This window comes from Bolinopsis microptera, chromosome 1, assembly GCF_026151205.1.
Source record: "Bolinopsis microptera isolate Bmic1 chromosome 1, MBARI_Bmic_1.0, whole genome shotgun sequence".
Taxonomy (NCBI): Eukaryota; Metazoa; Ctenophora; class Tentaculata; order Lobata; family Bolinopsidae; genus Bolinopsis; species Bolinopsis microptera.
The window spans coordinates 11,868,218-11,886,406 of record NC_087072.1 but is presented as its reverse complement, the minus strand read 5'-3'; the positions used below and the strand labels follow the sequence as shown (position 1 = coordinate 11,886,406).

General features: G+C 39.2%; 5 protein-coding genes across 6 annotated transcripts in view; 1 reads left to right on the top strand and 4 right to left on the bottom strand.

Annotated features, from left to right (window-relative positions):
• LOC134822267 (neo-calmodulin-like) overlaps positions 1 to 11,790 on the bottom strand; it is a 34,738-nt gene extending 22,948 nt beyond the window's left edge. Inside the window, exon 1 of the mRNA XM_063833177.1 lies at positions 11,781 to 11,790. The gene's annotated coding sequence lies outside the window, so the exon portion shown is untranslated. The remainder of the gene's footprint in view (positions 1 to 11,780) is intronic.
• On the bottom strand, positions 1,325 to 1,879 carry LOC134815179 (uncharacterized). The gene has a single exon (XM_063823727.1). It carries the CDS (start codon positions 1,877 to 1,879, stop codon positions 1,325 to 1,327), a length of 555 nt encoding a protein of 184 aa, XP_063679797.1.
• On the top strand, positions 2,784 to 6,414 carry LOC134822229 (G2/mitotic-specific cyclin-B-like). The gene is made up of 8 exons (XM_063833140.1): positions 2,784 to 3,002; positions 3,170 to 3,432; positions 3,786 to 3,975; positions 4,069 to 4,182; positions 4,495 to 4,601; positions 4,798 to 4,917; positions 5,078 to 5,230; positions 5,660 to 6,414. Exons 1-8 carry the CDS (start codon positions 2,970 to 2,972, stop codon positions 5,733 to 5,735), a joined length of 1,056 nt encoding a protein of 351 aa, XP_063689210.1. The 5' UTR covers positions 2,784 to 2,969; the 3' UTR covers positions 5,736 to 6,414.
• LOC134822239 (uncharacterized) lies at positions 6,345 to 8,795 on the bottom strand. Its single transcript, XM_063833149.1, has 7 exons — positions 8,727 to 8,795; positions 8,176 to 8,348; positions 7,912 to 8,009; positions 7,638 to 7,766; positions 7,178 to 7,336; positions 6,881 to 7,076; positions 6,345 to 6,731 (listed from the first exon to the last, which is right to left on the bottom strand). Exons 1-7 carry the CDS (start codon positions 8,756 to 8,758, stop codon positions 6,628 to 6,630), a joined length of 891 nt encoding a protein of 296 aa, XP_063689219.1. The 5' UTR covers positions 8,759 to 8,795; the 3' UTR covers positions 6,345 to 6,627.
• Positions 8,797 to 17,479, bottom strand: LOC134822191 (serine/threonine-protein phosphatase 1 regulatory subunit 10-like). 2 transcript variants are annotated; one of them, XR_010161145.1, is made up of 11 exons: positions 17,328 to 17,479; positions 16,992 to 17,154; positions 16,492 to 16,782; positions 16,189 to 16,337; positions 15,866 to 16,026; positions 15,482 to 15,644; positions 14,840 to 15,010; positions 13,099 to 14,635; positions 10,933 to 11,057; positions 9,044 to 9,245; positions 8,797 to 8,856 (listed from the first exon to the last, which is right to left on the bottom strand). XR_010161145.1 is itself a non-coding variant. In XM_063833110.1 (8 exons), exons 1-8 carry the CDS (start codon positions 17,415 to 17,417, stop codon positions 13,799 to 13,801), a joined length of 2,025 nt encoding a protein of 674 aa, XP_063689180.1. In that variant the 5' UTR covers positions 17,418 to 17,479; the 3' UTR covers positions 13,073 to 13,798. The 2 variants fall into 2 exon arrangements, 1 of the variants encoding a protein (XP_063689180.1); XM_063833110.1 differs by lacking the exons at positions 8,797 to 8,856; positions 9,044 to 9,245; positions 10,933 to 11,057 and having other exon boundaries at positions 13,073 to 14,635.
• Positions 17,480 to 18,189: the final 710 nt, after the last annotated feature.

Here is an 18,189-nt window from a genome sequence, read left to right as displayed (position 1 = left end):
GGTTGTTAAAACACGTAGTGGCAAATCTAGCAACGACTCTCGTGAGGTGGACTTGACTTTCGTTCGTGATTAATTCAATGATTTCACTGTTGTTGCTGATGAGTTTGAGGACGTTTGCTCCAGGGATGACAGTGTGAACAAGATAAAATGTCGCAGATGGTGTGTTTGGATTTGATATGATTGACTGGATCTTGTCTAGGACTTTTCGCCTCGATGCAGCGTTAAGATCACAATGGTTAAGGAAGTGGTCTTCACTCTCAATGATACCAGAACCTAAGACTATATTGCACCAGGAGCATATTCGCTCATCGCGAGGAGTTTGATTATATAGGCCAAGTTCAATTTCGAGTCGATGTGCACTGATCCGTAGTGTTGTGATATTCGCACGGTCTGCATATTTAATGACACTGTCTAGGAAATATTCTTTGTTAAATTTGGATTTTAGGTCACGATAAAATTATAATTTCCGAGAAGTGTTGATACAGGATGTGAATATTTTACTCCCGATGGGTTGTGTTGATTGCGGAGGAATTCGTTTCTTGAAACCGTTGTGAATAAGAAAGTCCTCTTTTGGTGGATTTGCGATACTCGGGTTTCTTTCGAAAATGAACTTGGAGTGATTGTTTTTGAGTGGGCGGTAGGCTGTAACATGATCGGTAGAGAAACATGGGTCTAGCGCGAGGACAGCGCTTCAAACCCCTTACCTGTACCAGTCCAATTTCATATTCATAGAGGTGTGTTCTGAAGAAAAAAAACACCAACAACATTAGTAGTTTTATAACCTACCAGGACGCGCGCCGAGTTGGACTCGTCGAAACAAATATTTTACGAGTATCACCCGTTAACAACATTATTTATTATACAACTTTATTCAAATCAAAAATAGAACATAAATGAACATCTTAAAGATCTGATAAGTAGCCAGAAAAAAAGAAATACTGATACACAAGCTATAACAATTTCTTCCATCCCGCTCTATCAGAGGCTAAAAGTCTTAAATTGTACAAATCGTCTGTATTTACAAATGGAATGTTCCTACTACCTAAATCAAATTTAATAGTCCTAAGCAAGTTCGACTGGTGTCTGCCTACTCTACCCTTTTTAGTACTCTGACTCTCTACTGCGAAGTGCAATGCAAGCTGTGCAGGTGAGTTGTTATCACTGCGAAGGACATGTCCGAGCATCCTCCATCGTGCACATGCAACACGCTCACTGAGTGGAACCACTTCACATCTCTTGTAAAGGGTGTCGTTTTTTATCATATTAGGGTAAGTCATTCTGATGATTTGCCTCAGATGCTTTTTGTGGCAAATATCCAGTTTACTCAGTCCTCGTTGCTGCACAATTTGGAACCAAGTGAGATAGATGATCTCCAGGGCTCTCTTCCTCGAAGTGGCTCTCCTTTGTCATCAACTTCGTTCTTCTCGGCCAGATAGATATGTGTGAACTCTGTTTTTGATTCGTTGACAAAAAGATTCCACTCCTCCAATATATTGCATATTGGTAACATGGACTCCAAATTCTTTTTATCCTCATCTGTGAAGTCTGCGTCATCTGCGTACTCCCACTCAAGAGGTAGCAGGTTTTCAGCAAACGGAGGGTTGGGTCTTAGATAAGACATAAAGGCACGAAGGTGGTAAAGTGCGCCAGCCAAATAAAGGGTGAAAAGGTTTCCAGACAAACTATCACCTTGGAACGCACCTATCGTGACAATGATCTCCCCTGATATGGTAGACCTCACTTTAATCTTCAGTTTGGTACATGAGAGTAGGTACCTTACCAGTCGGATGTCGTCTTCACTACAACCAGCATCAGCAAGAAGTTCTAGCAAAACTGATCTCTTAATGGTGTCGAATGCAGATGACATATCAATACCCATTTTGTGTAGAGACCAGCGTTTTTCCTTCACAACTGAAACTAGGATCCGTTGTGTCCAAACAATATTTGCACAGCTATGGCCAGGCTTGTAGGCATTTTGCCAAGGTCCTGTGTACTGAGAAACTTGTCTTTGAGTGCGTCTAAGGACTATCATGGACAATATCTTCCTGGTGCCGTTTAAAAAACAAAGAGGGCGCAGACTTTTTAAAGGTCCACGTGCCTTACCAGGTTTTTGAAGTGGGGTATTACCCCGGGTAAGGAATCCTTCAGTGAATGAAGGTACATGTTCATACTTCATGACGTTCAAAGGATTGATTGGTCAGCTGTGCAAATGTAGAATAGAAAATAGGTGGGGAGTGTTTAAGGAATTCGTTTGGAATACCGTCAGGACCAACAGCCTTACCATTTCTTAGCTTTTTGGCAGCTTGTTCCACTTCAAAGGATGTGATGGGATTGTTGAGTGGCTGAGGACTGCCAACAAACGGCTCAAGTGGAGGTTCACTGAACCGAGATATACTGAAAACACTTTTATAATATCAATGTATTCGTCATTTTAGCAACCACAATTCATCTTTTCTTTTTTTTTTATAACCCCCCCCCCCCCCCCCCCCCCCCTGTAAGTATAATTATATATTTACTACGTTCACAAAACTCTCTTAGTCTGGCTGTCATAGACTCTTTCCTGGCTTTATATTTAGTTTTTTTTAGTTTAACAAGATATTAACTAGATATTCACTAACATTACATATTGCAGCAACGGCACATAGTCTTATCTGGATTAAGTAGGTATCGATATAAACTTAAGTGATCTCTGTTTAAGCCCACGTACATACCTACACTGGGAAATGTGCGATTACGCTAAAAGATATTGATAACGCTTTATCTTATAAAACCATCTAAAGATCAGTTTTTAGCCGTCCATTACAGTTTGTTTTAACATTTTATTGGTTGCCCATAACAGTTTTTCTCTGCCACATTTATATTGATACCGGCTCTTACTTTAGATATCGCCCCTTTTCCAACGACCTTATTGGAGAAGAGAGAACTTAACATAAAAGAGACTGTATTATCAAAACTTTTACAGTAAAAATATGGCTGACCGGCTACAAACAGTTTTCGGCGAGGTAAAATTAAGAGTTATACAATATACAGCAAACAGTAAACAGTTAATAAAGAAAATGTTAACATTATGACTATGATTACATCTTAATAACCCCCCCCCCCCCCCCCCCCCCCCCCCCGGCACGATAACGTCCCCCCCCCCCCCCCGCACAATAACGTCTCCTTCCAGTGCACAACCCACCAAAATACGCGGCACGAAATGAAAGGTTTGGTGGATAGAAAGCCGCGCACTGACCTAGCAAAACCACGTGACATTAGTGGCATAGCAAAACCACGTGTTACGGCCAAAGAGGAGACTGAAGCTATGGACTGGGAACAGACCGAGCCGGATATTGACGACAATGATGATCCGGACGTATGTGGAGAGTACTGTAAAGAGATCTTTAAAAACGAGTCTGCGATTAGAGAACATAAGTGGGTTATGGCTGCAAGGTAATTTATGGTACAAAGTTTAAACTTGGAAACCGTATTCTATTTGATTTGAAACTTTCATCAAATAATCATTCAAGAAGGGAACTTGAATAAACTCTATGGCAACGAAGAATGTTTAGGCTCGGAAAATGCTCGAACTGGTAATATGGCAGGCACAAGTAAGCAAGGTAAGAAACTGACTTTGCTATATGATTGGGGAAACATGTTAGAGCACTGCTCTGGACTCTGGCCGTCATAAAACACCTGGTTTAGTGTAATTAAAAATAACATTGACAAGAATGATATATTACCAGATAGTAGCATTGCTAATTGAGAGTAGGTTGAGTGAACTGGTTAACAATTCCATTCCCCAGGTTACAAGACATCGCCACGTTGAGGGTAGGGTGTGTGGATTGGTTAACTGAGGTGTGTTTCACTTGGAAACTAGCGACAGACACCTTCTTCACCGCTGTTTTATACCTAGACAAGGCTCTCAGGACTCTGGAATATTCTCTGGATGATATACAACCTCTCACTGGAACCTGTCTCTTTCTTGCTGCCAAGGTTTCATTTTACTTTGTCTAACCGATCAAATATCAGAATGAAACTGATATTCTAAATAACAGATCAATTCCTCAACTGAGTAAACCTCTGCAGATGGAGGAAGTACAAGCGATCCCAATAGACGATATCGTAGAGATAGCACCAGGAACCTCAGTTGCTGCCATTAAATCCTACGAGAAGAAGATACTGGTAGCTCTTAACTATGAAGTAAGTGCTATCCATCACCTTTAATGATTAAGGATATGCTAAATCTCAAAAGTACCGATTTAATTTATTAGAGCCCACCAAATTGGTCGACGTTTATCAAATAATTTAACAGATTGACTATCTAGAATTCTCGCAGACTTCCCAGTTTAACTTTGAAATGTAACTCAACCATTTTTTGTCCAATTTGGATAAAAGTGTAAATGATGACTATGTATTATGTAACCATAGTTACCATGGTAATCATGGTAACCATAGTAACCATAGTAACCATAGTAACCATAGTAACCATAGTAACCATAGTAACCACCCCAGATGGTAACGCCTCACTTGATGCTGTTTGTAAGAAGGTACAACAGTATTAGCGGCACTAACATGGAGACACACAACATCTCCAAATATCTCTCCACCTTGGTCGTCAGGTTTTTTACTGGACAGTACGACTATTTCACTATTACTAACCAGACACATCTGGAGTAACCATAGTAACTCCAGGTATCAGAGTCACTGTAACCATAGTAACCATAGTAACCATAGTAACCATAGTAACCATAGTAACCATAGTAACCATAGTAACCATAGTAACCATAGTAACCATAGTAACCATAGTAACTCCAGGTATCAGGGTCACTGTTCGGGACCTCAAAGTATGTTGGCTGCAGCAATCTGTTTCTTAGCCAGAAGAATAATGGGATACTCAGAAGCGGAAGCTTGGTCAAGCAAACAAACCACTTACTCGTAAGTTTTCACGTACTTCGTCAATCATATCTCACAAAGCGTTGAGATAACTTGATTCGTGTATTCATATAAATATATATATAATATATATATATATTGTTAAATAGAAAGAACAGCTCTCTAGCATCTTGTTTCCTAACTGACTGCTAACTCCACATAGTGGATACTTACTGGAAGAGATCAAGATGGCAGTATACTTTGTGAGTCATGCTCTGTTCAATGCGAACAGGAGAGCAGCTGAGCACAGCAGGAACTCAGACAAGGTTACCACCGCTTACAGGGTTTTCAACCAACGCAAATTCCAATACATCTGGTGAGATATACCTTTTGCTGGTTTAAATAAGTGAAATGGAATTCTTTAATTTTAACTTTTATGTTTAAATTTAACGTTTTGAGTGAGTCATTCAAAAGAGAAAACGAGAACAAAACTTGAAATTTCCCTAATCTTCCCCTCATGAACGGGTTTTAGTATGTTTATAATTATATTATTTTGGTTTCCTGTATATACTATATACCTTATCTGACTTTATTTGAACGCGCATTAATTGGACCCTAGCGTTCATTTTAATGTCCATTCAAATAAAGTCCGACAAGGTAGTTAAATTAAATACATTAAATCATAAATGAATGCCTTCGAGCGTTCATTTTAATGTCCGGTCAAATAACGTCCGATAAGGTACCGTAAACATTGAAATATAACCACAATAATTACAAATACAACCTAAAATTTAACCATTTTCAGCACCAAGCCATGTTTGAGACAGAAATTTGTGGAGACGTATGGTCTGCTAAACGTCATCTCATTAGAAAAATGCTAAAACTTAACCATGTAACCATGTAACACTTTTTTCTCTTGAATCAAGGGACAAATATTTCCAAAATTAAGATTCTAAACTATATTATAATTAATGACACCAACCGACACATGACTGACCTGTAATCAATAGAGATTGCAATTGGAATGGAGAACTGACGAGTAACATTTGACCAATTTTTAATTTATATGTGTTTTTTAATACTTTTATTGGGAGTTTTCAGAGATTAGTTGTCATATAAAATAATTCTTTTATCTATTTATTTACTTTTCATTTGATTTAAAATAAATCACAAAAATGAAGTTACTGGTGTTTATGTGACCGTTTTTATTTTGTTTCCAAATTAAATAAGCGTAATTTTAGGTTGTTTTGATTCGTGATTATTATCGATAATGTATAAATTTGGAAATGCTAACGGAACCGTGTGAATAAATAAAATTCCATTGTGATTTACCAATTTATTTAAATTTATTTTTATTTAATTTTATTTAAAAATCTCACTCTTTGGTTATGACATTGTTTAAATTCTGATAACGCCTATCATCAAATAATAATTTCATTCCACGCGATTATCCAATCGAAATTAAAAACGTAAAGTAAATAATAAACATATTATTTTGATTTTGTCGTCTTGCCAATGCCAATATTAACCACGATTAACTTATAATACCTCAACTTTTACAAAAAACATATCATTACCGCGAATCAGACTTCTTTACCCCGATCACAACCGATAGTTCATCTTGTAGTACGTACCACGACAGTAATATTAGTCTATGATAATATCTTAACACTTTTTCCAGCGCCTCGATCCTTATTATTCAATAAGTCTCTTCATTTACAGTTCTGAAACTATTTAATGTGCATCAAGCCGGGACGTGAACTATATCCAATATCAGAGTGAGGGAATATCTTCATAATTAATCTCAAGTCTGGCAGTTTGAAACATGAGGCTAGAGTCTCTGGGAGTCGGAAGCAGATCTAAAGTACTCGAGCGCTCTGTAATAATAGGGTTATTTCTAAGGGTTACTTTCAATCCAAATAAAACAGTTTATAAGATTTAAAACTTTATAAGATTTAAACCTTCTTGAAAAGTCAAATACAATGGAAATGTTCAGGTAGATTGGAATTGTAATTTATGAATTTACCTTTTACTTCAAGAGAGGAATCCTCCTCCACCATGCGGAGAATGCTCCTACCATCTCCATCTAGATCCTGCAGATTTACACCATCCTCCAACTCTATTACTATACTGTCTTCTTGGTCAAATGTAGATAGTTGATAAGAGTGGAACATCTCGTCTGGGATACTAAAATCCTCGTGGTCACAGGAATCTGAATTAATCTAGAACACAATTAAGTTAGAGAAATTTTCTGTCTGGAGCGAAGTTATACTCGTAGAATATATTGATTATTAACACACAAGCAGCTGTAAGTTGATTTTACCTCGTAAGAGAAATAGGTATCCTCAATTGCTGAGGTGAACTTGGGATAGTAAGCTCGGCAAACAGATTGCAGGAACCTCTTTGCTTCTTCCGAGGCAGACAGACTCGTATCAGTATTATCACTGCTCTCCAAACTAGGAGGTGGACTAGATTCCTCAAGCTGAGGGGGGTTACCAATATAGTTACTATAGTAACTATAGTTACTATAGTTACTATAGTTACTATAGTTACTATAGTTACTATAGTTACTATAGTTACTATAGTTACTATAGTTACTATAGTTACTATAGTTACTATAGTTACTATAGTTACTATAGTTACTATAGTTACTATAGTTACTATAATAACTATATTATAGTTGTTCGTCATCACTATCAGATCATGCAATTAATGTTTATTCAACTACAAATTAGAAGAGTATAACTGAAGAGTTAGCCAATCAGTGATCATGGGAGCCTTACCTCGAACTGTTCTAGAAGAACGTCTTCCTTGACATCAGATTTACCGTAGTAAATGCAGTCTTCTGAGTGAACACTACACAGTCTGACTGCGTGTGCTAGGGTGTGGAACACCTTGGTCGCTGTGTCTACCTGCAAACATCACTATCAGGGTATTATGGTTCTTGAAACTTGTTATTGAAACGACAACTTGCAAACATCGAGTTACAACTTTTAAATTGTCTGGTATGTTAAGATCCAAGTGTGATTTGATTTCAGGTATGGTCCAGAAACCTACCGATTGATTGCAGCAAACATTAATCTGATAGATTGTACAACTATCATCATCCGTCAACTCTTCCGGCTGAACGTCTTCTTTATTTCGTTCTGGGTGTACTGAAGAAGATAGTTTAACTTATTGATAACAGATTTCGAGTTGCAATTAGATGCATTGGAGGCACGTTGATCAAAAATCAAATGAAATTGATAGAAAAAGATCAAATTTGATAAGAACAAATGGGGATGAATTAAGACTATGAGTGTTTTGATTGTGGAGCATTACTTCTGATAAGGAAGTTGACGAGGAGAAGCTGGTTAGCAAAGTGTCTCGCCTCCTCAGTGTTAGCGCAGATCTGAGTAGAAGTGAGCCAGGAGAGGAACTCGTCCCCCGTCAGAGTGTTAGTGTACAGCCACCACCCTATAACACGTGATCTGATCACCCAGTCGCTCCACAACCTGACACGTGGGAGGTTCCTTAGTAGCTGCTAGTCACTAGCTAGTACACTATTATATTATTTGCTAACTGACCAATTCGACAGTTGGGGATTTGTGGGTGACAGCTTCACAACGTTGTACTTGTAGATACAAGGATAAAAAGGAGGACTATTATTATCTGGGGACCCCAGGCTATTATGTTCATAAACATATCGAAACATACCGAATAGAGATTCGGATTTCAGTGGAATGACAGGCTGAGCGCCGCCCAGTAAGACTATTATAATTGGTGGTTCAGCTCGTAAAATAAGTTCATGAAAATAGAAGTGTCAGAGTTGTGACATGTAAAAGTATAAATATATAAAATGTATAAAATAAATATATAAAATGTTGTGCTACCTGCGGTACAACATGTCTAAACTAACATCCATACTGTCTGAGTTGGGTTCCAGAGGTATGTCGTCCTGGTCATTCCGAAACCGGTAAATTGCAAACTTCTTAAATGTCATCAGATTTCTAGAGTCTGATACTGAGGGTTCATTAAATTATTCATTAAACAACAGTCGAGCTGTCATTTTAGTGCACCATAATATGAGCCCTTATTAATAGCAATTTTGTCAACTTAGGAGTTACTGATAATACAATTAGTAATGATTAAATTTACTTATCTGTTGTCTGTAAATCGTGTCAAATGTCAAAACTGAAGACATGCTTACTATTGCAGATAACATTATGAGTGAGCAGCAGCTGACAAATAGAAACAGCCTCTAGGGCGTGCGCAGCCCAGCAATGAGATACCATCCAGTGCAGTAATTCTTCTCCTTTGAAGGAGGAAACGTATGTTTTTCCGAGATAAGAGCAAGTTTTTACCAAACTCTTGTCCTTTTTGACCCGATCGTGCAAATCTTCTCCTGCTACCTGGACAGAAGATTTTAAGTTTAGCCTCTTGTGGACAGTATATCTCCCACTAAATCGCTTGCTCCAATTTTGAAAAAAATCTTATGAAAACGCCCTGCGGGTATAAAGTAATTTAATTCTTCCCTGGACAGTTCTTGATACATGTTTCGTATCCCGGCGTATTCGGCGGCGCGCGCTTCGCGCGCGAAAAGTGGCATGCAACGTATGTCAAGACAGTTCTGGGCAACAAAACTGTTTTGGTCACGTGACAGACTAGTTGTATGTGAAAAGAGGTACGTATACATTGTACAAACAATAAGATTTGATACATTGGAAAAAAATTGAAAATACACACTTTCCAAAAAGAAAACATTTTTCAAAAGTGCGTGGCCCGGTGCAAGTGGTGCATTTGCATTTTGCCGATCTAACAAAGGTTGCGAGAAGTGTGGCTGCGTAAAGCATTGTTTTGTGTTTGTTACTGGACGGCGCTCAGTCTGTCATTCCGCCGCGAATCAGCTCTATTTGTTTATGAACATAATAGCCTGTGGTCCCCATGCAGGTAACATTATTTGATGCGCGGCTCGGCCTTATAGTATGTTGTAGTGCGTCGCGCTACAATGTATAAGGGATCACTTTACCTGGTATGGGGACTCCAGGCTATTATGTTCATAAAGATTCGGCGGAATAACAGGCTGATCGCCGCCCAGTAAGGGGTCTCCTTGACGGATGTTACTCGTCTAAATTTCTTCGAAGTAGCGCGCGCCGCTTTCTTCTCGAAATGGCAAGTGCTACGAAGTAGCGCGTGCGCTGGGCCAGATCATTAACAATGGTCAAGGGGTCTCCAGGTTGCAGGTAAATGGTAATGCGCAATGGCTGAGTAGAGGCACACTGAGTAAAGGCACACTGAGTAAAGGCACACTGAGTAGAGGCACACTGAGTAAAGGCACACTGAGTAAAGGCACACTGAGTAGAGGCACACTGAGTAAAGGCACACTGAGTAGAGGCACACTGAGTAAAGGCACACTGAGTATAGAGGCACACTGAGTAGAGGCACACTGAGTAAAGGCACACTGAGTAGAGGCACACTGAGTAAAGGCACACTGAGTATAGAGGCACACTGAGTAAAGGCACACTGAGTATAGAGGCACACTGAGTAGAGGCACACTGAGTAGAGGCACACTGAGTAGAGTCACACTGAGTAGAGGCACACTGAGTAGAGGCACACTGAGTAAAGGCACACTGAGTAGAGGCACACTGAGTATAGAGGCACACTGAGTAGACGCACACTGCACGTTCAACGTTGCACGTACAGCTCGACCCAATCATGCATCACGGCCACGATGAATTTGTCATTTGTATAATGCACACTTAAACATTTGAGGCAAAATTTGGTACCAAATTTATGAAATTCGGAAACAACAAATTCTGCGCCAACCTAGTTTTATTTGACGGATGTTGCTTGTCTAAACACCAAACACTAAATTTCTCCGAATTCCACTAACAATGGACAACAACCTAGTCAAACCTGCTTAGCTTATATAATAAAGTTATAACACTATAACTTGTGAATGTGACCATTTTGTGCACGTATTCTGTAATCGTAGGTTATTTAAAATAATTAAATATACAGCTATAAGCTATTATATAATAATATGTAATAAACCTACATCATACATTTTTACTTTCCTTACCTTTCCTATCCACTTACCAAAATGTCATTGTCGACACTGAGTTGATGGGATAATTTTCGGGACACTCTCCGTTTGTACCTCGGTTCTTTCCTTCCGAGACGTCTAGACCTTGCTGTCGTATTCAAAATACTGTTTAGATCCTCTGAGGTAGAATTAATAACGTTGGAGAAATTTGTATCACGCGGTGACCCCCACGGTCGCTTCACTATAGCGTCTTCGACACTATAGCGTCTTCGACGCTACAGGGGGAGCCGCGCACTTCGTGCGCGGCGGGTCATACAACGTATGACAAGGAGAAATGGGGGATGCCATATGGCATGTTGTGCAAATGTCAGACCAGTGACCACCCAAATCAATTTAAATTCTTATTATCGATTTTTGATTGGATCGCGTCGTTAGCGCCACAAATTTGCAGCAATAACAATGATTATGAACAACTATTTATTGTATTACTGTATTATTGCATATTGTATCTCCACAAATAAAATCAAAAATAAGCACTCCTCAAACTGCGCGCCTTGCAATAAGTATAACTTTTTGCTTTTATATTATATATTTTAGTTTGTGGTTCTTCGTCTTTCAAAATTCTCCGTAAGATAAATGTCGACACAAATGTTAATTGACGATGTCAATTCTTCGCAGCTCGGCGAGGCCCAGTGGTGCATCTCGCCGATTTAATTAATAGTTGACGGATGTTACTCGTCTAAATTTCTTCGAAGTAGCGCGCGCCGCTTTCTTCTCGAAATGGCCCGACGGCAAGTGCTACGAAGTAGCGCGCCGGGCCAGACCATTAACAATGGTCAAATTAAAAGAAGTGGTCAGTGGTGGTTCCAGGAAAATTCTCAAGAGCTAGACTAGGTCCGGACAAATTATTTTCTGCACATAATTTAATGGAGAAAAGTGATTTCCAGGAAAACGTTTTTTAATTTGAATTGTAGGTTTACAACCTACCAGGACGCGAGCCGAGTTGGAACAAATATTTTACGAGTATCTATATCACCCGTTAAAATTTGAATTACTTGTTACTTACTCGATACGAACCTCTAATATAAAGACACCTTTAATATAAAGACAACTCCTATCCACGCTTCCGAGCTAGTAGTAGTGTTACATTTACTGGGCCGCGCTCAGCCTGTCATTCCGCCGAATCTCTATGTTTATGAACATAATAGCCTGAGGTCCCCAGGTAAGTGTTTCATATAATAGGAGAGGCCTGCCCTCCGAGATCGCATTACAGAGGGAAGCCTCGTTTTCAAGATTGTATATCGTCATCGAGGGTTAGGTGCGGACTTCGAAAAACTTTTAAAAATACCAAAAAAAGGGGACCCTCGTGTTCGAGCTGAAAAATTGTTGAAGGTCGAAATACGATAAAACTAAAAGGGCAAAAATTGTCTATTTGGTGTTCGAAATGATATTTAGATTTTAGATTCTAGATGAATATTGGTTTAAACTTCTTTCGTCCTGGAGAGGGATTTGTTTTAAAACATATAAGAGATACGAGAAGTTTGTTTATTTCGTCCTGTAACTGTCCAAAATTTTGTAAAAAATAGGGATTTTACATTTTTAAATTTCTAAATGGCTTAAAATGGAGAATTTTTCTAAGGAGAAAATGGAATAACCCTTGAGTAATTCTTCATTTTATGCCATGAAATTTATTCTATTGGCTCAGCCGGTCTACTCAGCCGAATACTCGAGAAATCGGGTGTGAGGGTTAAATGAGGAACTGCCCATTTCAGCAAAGTCTCGGGCGAATAAAGTAGGGTACAAACTACCTTAACCGTCACTGGCTAAAACAAATCCTTCGGCTTCCTGTAATTGGCTGGTTGCACTTGTGTAACAATGTGGCTGTTGGAATACTCCGAAGTAAAATAAGTGTCTTGATTTAAAAAAATGTAAGCTAGATGTCGGCACAAGTATGGCTTATTTAAATACCACTGTCACCATAAGACGGTGTTTCTTATCCCTATTTCAACTTGCAATGATCCTTCATATGATTGATGGGCTCCAAACTATAGGATTGTTTGTTGTTGATTAATGAGATTCAACCGAATCAGTCGCAGCCATAGCATATGCGATTATATCAATACTCTGAATTCAGTTGCATAACCTATTAATAATCCGATCATATTAATAATTTTGTATGAAAAGTACTAACTAAACATTGATTTATCATTTATAATAACCTGACAGTATCGATGGCATTGATGAACAAGGCATCATGATTAAGATAGAGTGCTTGCTTCAAATTTGACAACTTATCAAAAATCGAACAAAGCACGCAAAACTGGGTCAAGGTGTCATATGAGAATGAACTGATAAGATAAAATGTTATGTGGGAGCTGACGACTTCTTAAATTACTTCAGAAGTTCAAGAATAGCTCATGTCGTGGTCACATTTTGGCACATCTCCAAATTATCGATGGTGGAGTCGTTTGTAAGTTCCTTACAGTTTCATGATCCCCAATGTATTATTTTTATTTTTATCGAGCAGCGCTCCAGATGCAGAACACTGAAACAATTAAATTTTATTAAAAGTCAAATCCTTAAATACCATAAATTAATAATTGATTCTCTGACAAAGATTCATCAAACATTATCAAAATTGGAATTCGGGTGTAAAAATTAAAAGCTTCCACTCTTTAACAGTATAAAACAGTTATATGATAGCAAACTGAAATACTGTGTTACTTGGGATACGTACATGCAACAAAAACACGCCCAGCCAATTTGATCTGGCTAATATGTCAATAATTCTGTTCGTGTGAAAAGTACATAAAGATTGGCTCGACTGAATTCAAAGTCCGTGTCTTTTATTCTCTCTCACATTAGCAAGTCAACAAGTGTATTGGATCAAGTATGATTGATATAGTGCTCTACACTTCGTCACGTTGCTGCTGAAGGAGATTTATTCTCCAGCGACTCTGCTGTCTTATCAGAGTTCTTACTTTGGTCCTTATCTTCTGTGTCCCTACTGATGTGGACCCCTCTGTCCCGGCCGTCCCTACTGTCCCTCTCATCCCACTGTCTATTATACTGTCCCGGGAGTGAGCCGTGTAACCCAGTCTCGTGTATAAACTTGCAATTGTTGCCCTCTCTGCAGCCCTGTTTTGTGTTAAAGTAAGCGCAGGGTCTCCTGGGTCGGTGCTGGAATCGGGGGTTCTCATCCCTCCTGCGGTCCGAGTCTATCCAATCCCGGTACTGTCTCCCTCCATGACCTCCCTTCCTGTAGTTCCAGCCTCCCTCACCTCTCTTACTGTAGTTATCACGACCATTACGACTGTGGGGGTCAAAGTTGCGGTTGTTTTCTGGGTTGTAGTTATTGTAAGAGGAAGGTTGGCTCGGTGGGACAGGATGGTATTGCTGTTGCTGTTGCTGCTGCTGCGGTGGTTGTGGTGGTTGCTGCGGTGGTACTTGGTTCTGCTGGTTTGGGTACCGCTGTACGGGCAAGTTGTACTGGGGGTGGGGCAGCAGATCCTGATTAGGATGGGGCAGCATCTCCGGCATAGAGGGCATGGAGGGCATCAGCAGAGGCTGAGGGATTATATTGGCAAGTACTGGAGGTAGCTGCTGAGTTCCTGGTGTCTCGCTGAAGGGGGTTTGTGGGACTGATTGCGGAGGAGAAAGTTCTGGTGTTCGGGTTTCTGGTTCTGGAGTAGGCTGACTCTGTGAACTGTCTGTCAAGGGGATGATGTTGGGTGTCACAAACGTGTAGTTCAGCTCCTGAGGGAATATGTTAATTTACATTTGTTTCTGAAAAGTTGGATGACCGGGCAATATTAGAGTTACCTATATATATAATAATATACATATATATAATAATATGCTACCTTTCTTTAAATCTATAATTCGGAAATAATAACAATTAGATTATATGCCGACCAAAATAAATAATAAATTGAATAATTATTACAAACTAGCTCTCACCTCAGCATCAGGCTCTTTTGGAGACTCCACCATTGCGTTCTGATCGAACACTAGAACTGCTAGAACGTTCTTTTCTCGCTCTCTCTGCGTCTCCTTTTCCTTACTAGAGGCCCCCTTCTCTGCCAATGTTAACATACTGGCATCTAACTTCAGGGGGTGTTTCCAGGGGGCCTGACAATAAATAATTTCAATAATTTGGTTGTGTGCTAAAAGCTTAAAAGCCTGTCAGTTAGTTTTGCTACTACATATAATATCATACTGTATGTGGCTACTACATATATCATATTGTATGTATAAGCCACCTACTGGCTACTACATATCCTGTAGTTGGCTACTACATATATCATACTGTATGTGGCTACTACATATCCTGTATGTGGCTACTACATATATCATACTGTATGTGGCTACTACATATCCTGTAGGTGGCTTCTCTTTGAGGATGAACTGAATCGGACACAACTTTGGGTGGTCTTAAAACCATGTTTTGAAAGTTGTCCTCTGTACTTGTATAACTTTCGAACTTAGCACCTAGCTATACTTTCCAGTTATATATCTGTGTGCGAAATGCTGCACTTTTGTAAATTTGTTATTTTCTTCCGTCCGTGTCGTTTACTGGTCCCATCCAGTTACGTTACTCACCATTTCGACCATCATGTCTTCCTCAAGTTGTCTGCTCCGGAGCACGGCTGCTCTCTCTTTATCGTATTCCTTGGTGAGACTCTCTGAGAAGGACTTGTGGTTCGCAGACTTCTCCTCACACTCAAAGAATTGTACCTCCTCTAACTCATCTCTCCATCTTATCCTGACAGATATTCATGGTATTAACTTAAATTAATTAAGTTATTTGTTGCTCTAAATATTCAGGTAGGTAAGAGGGAGAAGCAGTTAAGATTCCTGTGTTAAAATACCCCACCCCACCCCAACCCACCCCACCCCACCGTGTACTGGTGTACTGGAGCAGGGAGCACGTGTATTATCACGTGTATTATATAAGAGAAATATATTTGTGACTAAAGTACGAACCTTCTCCGCTTCTTGGCTCGTCTGAAGCAGAACATCTTATCATTACCATGGCTCTTATCAGGAAGAGGGGGAGGAGAGTTAGTCAGTAACATCTCTGGCTTGATAGGATTGTCAACTTTAGGAGAGGCTGGCTTATCTATTGTCAGACTTAATTTGTCCACCTGCGATTTTAGTTCTTTTAATTTCCAACTGTCATGGTAGCAAGCGCAAGCATTATTGTTGTTGAATAAGTTTGCGGAAATGTTTGAAAATGTTTCAAATTTTAACCACTTAATAAAATGATTGCATGTTGGCTGCGTGATAATTGATGACTGTCAGCTTACCTTACTAAATTTGGCTACTGGTGAAGGTTCAGGGGTTTCGGACTGACTGTTAGATCTCTTAAAGTCTATATCAGTAGAGCTTCTCTTCCTTATCTTCCTAGTAGTCTTACTAGTACTGGTTATAGCGTCCAGGAACCCCAGACTCTCGGCTAAATGGTAAGAGGTTAAGAGGGTATTAAATATTAGTATTAAGAGGGTATTATACCACCGGCACAAATTGTGATTTTACTTTTAGTTGTATATGTTCTGTACGACCAACATTTAACCTTGAAATACAACAGCTATAAGAAAAGAAACGCTTACCCAAATGAACAGACTTAGAGGCAGCCTTCTTTGGAACAAGTTGGTCCTTCTTAGTTAAGCCATCCTCATTCACCTTCTTCTTCTTACCACTACCAGCAGTGGGCACCAACTTCATCCACGAGTCCATCAACTCTCCAGCTTTCTTCTTGATTTCCTTATCCTCGGACTTGTTATAACTCTTCATTAACTTGCCCATGTTGCCTTGTTTCAGTAGCCCTAGTGTTACTGGGACCTGTTGTAGAACCTCCAGTATTTCCACTGCCAGGGCATTGTTAGACGTCTTCTTAGCATCTGTAATATGGGGCGTTACAATGGAGCCTTAAAATGGAGCGTTACAAGTTGTGTTAGTGTGTTAGAATGTTAGAATGCCAGTAAGATTAACTACTGAACACGGAGACTTAAATAAACAGAGCTATAACACAGAGAACACCGTACAACTAGATATTATTAAGTAGGAAACTTGTAGGAAACTTGTGTGTACTACTTGTGAGCGATATTACCTGAAAGCCAGGAGTTAAGGAGGTCCCAACCACCCTTTGAAAGGTACGTCCCCAGAGTCTTCTCACTGGCCGTTATCTTCAGCACCTCTAAGTATATAGCTCTCTGGAATAGAAGTGTTGCTTCTTTCATAGAATCCAACAGTGATATCGCTTCATCGTCTCCCTGTAAAAAGGAATGTGACGAATACTGATGTTTCAATAAAATCGAATAAGGAGGAAAGTTTTAGAAGATTGTTTAAAATGGAATCCATTGTGTTGAATAAATGAAGGGTATTAATCTATCATGATTATTAATATAAGAGCATTAACCATGTCTCTGGAATTTTCGGGACAAACCTTCAGTTCCCCAGTTCTAGTCAAGAGATGAGAAATTCCGTCAACGGCAGATCTGGGAGTAATGTTCTGGGTCATTCCAGGGTAGATCATGCTAGGAATAGTGTATCAATTAGTTGTTAGTTATATGGTCATTAGTTCGGTCATTAGCAATAAAAATCTCTCACACACTACTTCAATTATCAATTGAAGTAGTGTGTGAGAGATTTTGGTCTCACTAGCATATAATCACAAATCCCGTGCAATTCCTAGTGTCACGAGATCTGCACTATATCCGAGAATAAGTTTGTTGTTGAGATTCATTATCCGCTAATCAAATATTTCATCACTCAATTGTTAGTTTATTAACGGACACTTCTTAAGTTCTTAAGACGGAGATTAGCATGTAGCGTAGACACAGTCACGTGATCAGGCACGTGATCAGTAGCATGCTGGTTACACTACATATACTACATATTGTCATACTATTACTACTACTGCACATTATAGATATGGTGATACTACAATAACACTTCGCAATTATATAGAGAATATTGCAACCTCCGGTTTATACATATAACCTCCGGTTATCCCTATAATCTATATCTTGATTAAGATAAACGACAGGGCAATATTTTATACCATCATGATGAGTACTAATTGTTATTCTATACCAATTAGCCATGTACGATGTCTCCGGTTATAGAAATACTAGAGAGTTACCCTCTGTTAACATGCCATCTCACTCAAGATAATTAATGTTTGAAACGTTTCGTTGACCAGCTAACCAGATAGATGATCATTAGCAAATTGGCTAGTTCACTGATTATATCATTAAATTAAATAGGTGAAAATTTAATCTAAATTAGGTATGGGTCCTTACAAA

Bases quoted from the DNA above. Each gene is read 5' to 3' on its own strand.
- LOC134815179 (XM_063823727.1), bottom strand. From the start codon at position 1,879: ATGGGTATTGATATGTCATCTGCATTCGACACCATTAAGAGATCAGTT.
- LOC134822229 (XM_063833140.1), top strand. From the start codon at position 2,970: ATGGCTGACCGGCTACAAACAGTTTTCGGCGAG. The intron at 4,183-4,494 runs GTAAGTGCTATC...TAACCACCCCAG, and splicing joins TGGTAGCTCTTAACTATGAA to ATGGTAACGCCTCACTTGAT. The intron at 4,602-4,797 runs GTTTTTTACTGG...TAGTAACTCCAG, and splicing joins CTCTCCACCTTGGTCGTCAG to GTATCAGGGTCACTGTTCGG.
- LOC134822239 (XM_063833149.1), bottom strand. From the start codon at position 8,758: ATGGATGTTAGTTTAGACATGTTGTACCGCAG. The intron at 8,349-8,726 runs GTAGCACAACAT...CCCACGTGTCAG, and splicing joins TTAGACATGTTGTACCGCAG to GTTGTGGAGCGACTGGGTGA. The intron at 7,767-7,911 runs GTAGGTTTCTGG...TGATGTTTGCAG, and splicing joins ATGTTTGCTGCAATCAATCG to GTAGACACAGCGACCAAGGT.
- LOC134822191 (XM_063833110.1), bottom strand. From the start codon at position 17,417: ATGATCTACCCTGGAATGACCCAGAACATTACTCCCAGATCTGCCGTT. The intron at 17,155-17,327 runs GTTTGTCCCGAA...TCCTTTTTACAG, and splicing joins CTAGAACTGGGGAACTGAAG to GGAGACGATGAAGCGATATC. The intron at 16,027-16,188 runs GTAAGCTGACAG...CTAAAATCGCAG, and splicing joins CAGTAGCCAAATTTAGTAAG to GTGGACAAATTAAGTCTGAC.